Source organism: Notothenia coriiceps, unplaced genomic scaffold (genome assembly GCF_000735185.1).
Source record: "Notothenia coriiceps isolate Sejong01 unplaced genomic scaffold, NC01 NC01_scaffold00004813, whole genome shotgun sequence".
Lineage (NCBI taxonomy): Eukaryota > Metazoa > Chordata > Actinopteri > Perciformes > Nototheniidae > Notothenia > Notothenia coriiceps.
This window is the reverse complement of record NW_011337514.1, coordinates 1-4,822: the sequence shown is the minus strand read 5'-3', so window position 1 is coordinate 4,822 and position 4,822 is coordinate 1. Positions and strand designations below refer to the sequence as shown.

General features: G+C 40.6%; 1 protein-coding gene across 1 annotated transcript; it reads right to left on the bottom strand.

The window, feature by feature from the left end:
- Positions 1-733: 733 nt before the first annotated feature.
- LOC104942612 (galactokinase-like) lies at positions 734-4,816 on the bottom strand. Its single transcript, XM_010767854.1, has 4 exons — positions 4,748-4,816; positions 3,980-4,161; positions 1,161-1,311; positions 734-1,076 (listed from the first exon to the last, which is right to left on the bottom strand). The coding sequence occupies exons 1-4, from the start codon at positions 4,810-4,812 to the stop codon at positions 749-751; spliced, it is 726 nt and encodes a 241-aa protein (XP_010766156.1). The 5' UTR covers positions 4,813-4,816; the 3' UTR covers positions 734-748.
- Between the last annotated feature and the right edge of the window lie 6 nt (positions 4,817-4,822).

Sequence of the window (4,822 nt, the reverse complement as noted above, 5' to 3'; positions counted from 1 at the left end):
CATAAGATAAGAATAAACAAGTTTAAATGATTTGTTATTGGTTGTGATCATATTCTAAAGATGTTTGGATTATTGAAAAGTATACAGCTCCCTTTCATCTGAGTGTTGAGAGCTGTGTCCATAAATTCATTTTGCTCTCAAAGTGCCACCAGATTGATGCATTTCACTTCAACATAAAAAAAAATATCTTCCAGGATGTGAGGTCCACCTAACACAGTTTGAGGGTAAGGAAACTTTCCAAAAGCTTTTTTCTTGTGAGGACATCTTTGTCCCAGGACCCTATGTTAAACTCCATTCTCTGAAAATGGCCACGCAAACAACAACACAATCTTTGTGCATATTGTAGGAAAAAAATGCAAGTTTGGTGTAAAGACATGGTAACATGGAATGAGAAGCAACTGAAGTTGTGTTTGTATCTGTGTTGGTGGTAGCCCGATACAGCAGTTTCCCTTATGAGCAATATGTCCTGAACTTTTACAGTCTTAAGAACTGAGAATGCATGTATAATGCTTATATTGTTCTTTTCCACTAACTCCCAGTATGAGAGCAAACTAACTATTAGCCAAAATGTTAAAGCCTTAAACAACAAATATTTGATTGATAATATTCCTGACAACTGGCAAACATTACACATACAGCTCTAGAAGAAATGAAGAGACCACTGTAGCATTATCAGTTTCTCTGGTTTGACTATTTACAGACGTATGTGTTTGAGTCCAATTATTTTGTATTTATTTTATTCTATTAACTACTGACAACATTTCTCTGTATTGGAATTCAACAGACACTGGAATGGAATGGCTGCTGTACATGTAGTGATTGAGATTTGAGAACAATTTGAAGTTGTCTCTTGATGTTTTTCAGAGCTGTACGATCTCTTCAGTGCACAGTATGAGGCAAAGTGTGTGTGGACCTGTATGTGCAGTATAGTCCTGTCGATGGTGCAGGCCTGCAGCAGGGTCACGGTGCATCCTCCAAACCCTCCACCCGTCATCCGGCTGCCGTACACCCCCTCCACCTCCAGGGCGACAGACACCAGCTCATCCAGCTCCCTGCAGCTTACCTCATATAGGTCTCTGATGGGGGGGGGGGCAGCAGCACGTTAGCTCACTCCTCCCACATTCTGTCCTAATAGTGACTTTACACCTGCTGTGGTGTACCTCAGTGAGTTGTGGCTCTCCACCATCAGCCTGCCGAACTCTTTGTATTCTCCTCTCCTCAGAGCCTCAGCAGCCTGGACCGTCCTCTCTATCTCCTCAATCACATGACGCGCTCTGCGGACGGTGACCTCATCCATTCTGTCGCCGGCCTCTGAAAGGATAGGGACTGTTGGGGCTATATATTGATTCATATTATTTCATAGTTAAATATTTATTTTCTTTACTGTTTTTGTTTATTGTTAATGTACCTTTTTATTTTAGTGTAATTTCCCTGTGTAAGATTCGCCTTCTGGGGCCTCAGAGGCAGATTACTTTGGAGTGAATTTTCACTTTATTTATTTATGGTTTTGGACGCTAAAGGGAAGGTTAAAAATGCTATGTCATGTTACGTCAAGCTTCTATATAAATCAATTTCCTTTGTTAACCTTTGCATTAAAATGTTATATATATATATATATATATACCAGTCAAAAGTTTGGACACACCCTCTCATTCAAGTTTTGTATTTATTTGTAATTGTTTCTACATTGTAGATTTATACTGAAGACATCAAAACTATAAAGGAACACATATGAAATTATCTAGTAAACAAAAAAGTGTTACATTCAGAATAAGATTTTTATTTAGCTGGCGACTGCAGAATACTGTCCATTCCTTGCGTTTCTTGGCCCAAACAATTCTCTTCTTCTTGTTGTTCATCCTCAGTCGTGGACCTTTGCAGCGATTGAACCATGAAGGCCTGATTCACGCAGTCTCCTCTGAACGGTGGATGCTGAGATTGTCTGCTACTTCAGCTCTGTGAACATTTATGTGGGCTCTAATCTGAGGTGCTTTAATGTGTGGTTTCTGAGTCTGATAACTCTGATGTATTTATCCTCTGAGCCTCTTCTTTTCCCGGGGGGTCCTCATGAGAGCCAGTGTCATCATAGCATTCGATGTTTTTTGCGACTGCACTTGAGGATACATTAAAAGTTCTTGAATTCATATATTTTTTGTTGAATATATAAATACTATTATGAATATTGATAAATACTGTATTCTAACAATATGGTATTCTGTTTTTCACATTTATTATTTTGTATTTGTTTTTTTAAATCTGTTCAAAATAAAGATGAAAATGAAATGAAATGGTTCCGGATCGACAGGCCTTCATTTGTTAAAGTGATGATGGACGGTCGCTTCTCTTTACTCAGTTGAGTGGTTCTTGCCATAATATGGATTACAACAGTAGTCAAATAGGGCTTTCCACTGTGCACTAACTCTGCACAACACAACTGATGGTCTCAAACACATTAAGAAGGCAAGTCATTCCACAAATGGACTCTTCACAAGGCGCACGTGGAAATGGAAAACCAATCCAGGTGACGACCTCATGAAGCTGACTGAGAGAAGCCAAGAGTGTGAAAAGCTGTCATCAAGGCAAAAGGGAGCCACTTTGAAGAATCTAAAATATAAATTATATTCTGGATTTTTTTAACACTTTTTTGTTTACTAGATAATTCCATGTGTTCTTTCATAGTTGTGATGTCTTCAGTTATAATCTACAAAGTAGAACAACAATAAAATAAACAAAAACCATTGAATGAGAAGGTGTGTCCAAACTTTTGAACGGTACTGTACATATCTGGGAAAGGGAAACGGCTTCTTTTGAAATGGAGCACCCTAGGTTCCTCCCTCCAAATTGAAGGCCAACTGACAGCCCACTGCATCATAAAACCCAGATAGTCTGCCCCCCCTCCTCCTGTGTCCCGATTCCTCTGTAAATGTATTCCTTTAATTGCAGAGCGCTTTTCATCACAAAAACAAATAAACCAGCTAAGGTATGCTGAGGAAACGCTGTTTTTTTGCTAAGGCCATGGTTCACACAGTATGTTTCCTAGACATGCATTAGTTGCTGGAACTTCAATAAGGATTGCGGCCCATTAGTTGTAGCCCAATAGTTATTCATCACATAGATTTACCTGCATTAAACCCTGATTATTAGTGGTGAAATGTAACAAAGTACATTCAACATATGTACTCTCAGATGTAATGCAAAGCATGCAATTATTTCTATAGTCCTGACTGAATGTTTATATTTTAGGTGCTATTAATAATCAGTCAAATCATTCAAGTGTCAAAATCAGTTGAGCTACCCATAAGTTCACGAAGTTATTAAAATACGCTTCACCTAACCAGCTGCAACCATAAAGTGATGAACACATGAACATGCTATCTTGTTCTAATGGTTCCTTTTTGTCTACAAGTTGAAATACTTCTCTTGCACATTGTCTGGCTAGACAAAAATCTAAAAAACAAATGTGCTTAAAGACAAGTGCCTTGGCTACTGCCACTATATAGCTAGTTATATATTCAGCTTTAGCTAAACTGAGCAGCTTCAAAAGTATGTCATTTTAGAAAGAAAATGTACCTCTGCTAACATTTCACTTCCTGTCCTCGGACTACAGGCTGCAGTTATAAGAAGAAGTCGGTTTAGATTTGTATCCACACAACACTGTCCACTCAGCTATCAGTAAAATAAAAAGAGTCCACACGCTCAATAGCCTGGAGGCTAAAATTGAATTTCTGGCCCCGTCAGAAAAAAAGTTTCAATGACTTGTTGGGAGTTGTGTTTTTTTACTTTGCACAGAGCCAGTCTAGCACTAAAACACTGTACGGAACAAGAGGAGACAGGGCAGTGAAAGATGGGACAAGACAGAATGACATCACTGGAATGGAAGAGGATAGGATCAGGCAGGATGCTAACCCAGGACAGGGGACATAAAAAGGAAGTGGAATATCAAGGTTTAGCTCAGGAGAATAAGAACTAAACTCCTCACCCTCCAGGTCCTTCATGGTGGCGTCTCTGAGACTGCTCTTCCCCATGGCGGAGGCTGCCTCCTCACAGCGCCGGCGCCTCAGGGGGTACTCACTGCCGCTCAGAGAGTGCTTCACGTTGGAGTTGGTGATGAGAATGATCAGGCCTGGGTCTGCCAGAGGGACAGGGGTGGCCTCCAGGGATCTGAGTACAAACACAGGGACGCGGGAAGTCAGTCAGGGTTTGGGGTGCGGTTCTTTAGCAACAGCTTGTGAGAGCAGTGCATTCATCGGTGTTTGTTTTAATGCTGCCAGTTTGTTGACGGCCTGTGTGTTGATGGGACTTCTCATGCTCCCTAAATGTTTCCCCTGCCTTTCGCCAGTTCTTAAACACTGCTTTCACAAAACTCCCATACCTGATCTTGTCTGCACTGACAAGCTTCTATTCTATAGCAGAGCAACAGAAGAAGCACACCGCATGATCACTTTCTCTTATATAGTGACGCTTTTTATAGACTGCTTACACTAAAATGCTAACTCAAAAATAGTAACTCAAAATAAAACTTTTGTATTGATTTGTTTAGTGAACTTTTTGGTGTTGCAGTTACAACTCTCCGCCAACAGATGGGGGTGCTGCAGCCCCCTCAGCACCCCCTCTTCCCGCGTCCATGTACAAACACAAACAAGTACCTGATGTAGATATGTAGTTCCTCTGTCTATGAAAGACCATTTGAAACAAGAAGAGACTAAAAGTAATCGCCATGTTGGATTCATCTCCCTGTTTAAAGTACCTGCAGTCGATGAGCAGGGCATGGCCCTCCCTGTTTAAAGTACCTGCAGTCGATGAGCAGGGCATGGCCCTCCCT

Excerpts from the sequence above, each read along its gene's own strand:
- LOC104942612 (XM_010767854.1), bottom strand. The coding sequence starts at position 4,812 with ATGCCCTGCTCATCGACTGCAGGTACTTTAAACAGGGAGGGCCATGCC. Across the intron at positions 1,312-3,979 it reads CACCATGAAGGACCTGGAGG|AGGCCGGCGACAGAATGGAT; the intron begins GTGAGGAGTTTA and ends CTATCCTTTCAG. Across the intron at positions 1,077-1,160 it reads GAGAGCCACAACTCACTGAG|AGACCTATATGAGGTAAGCT; the intron begins GTACACCACAGC and ends CCCCCCCATCAG.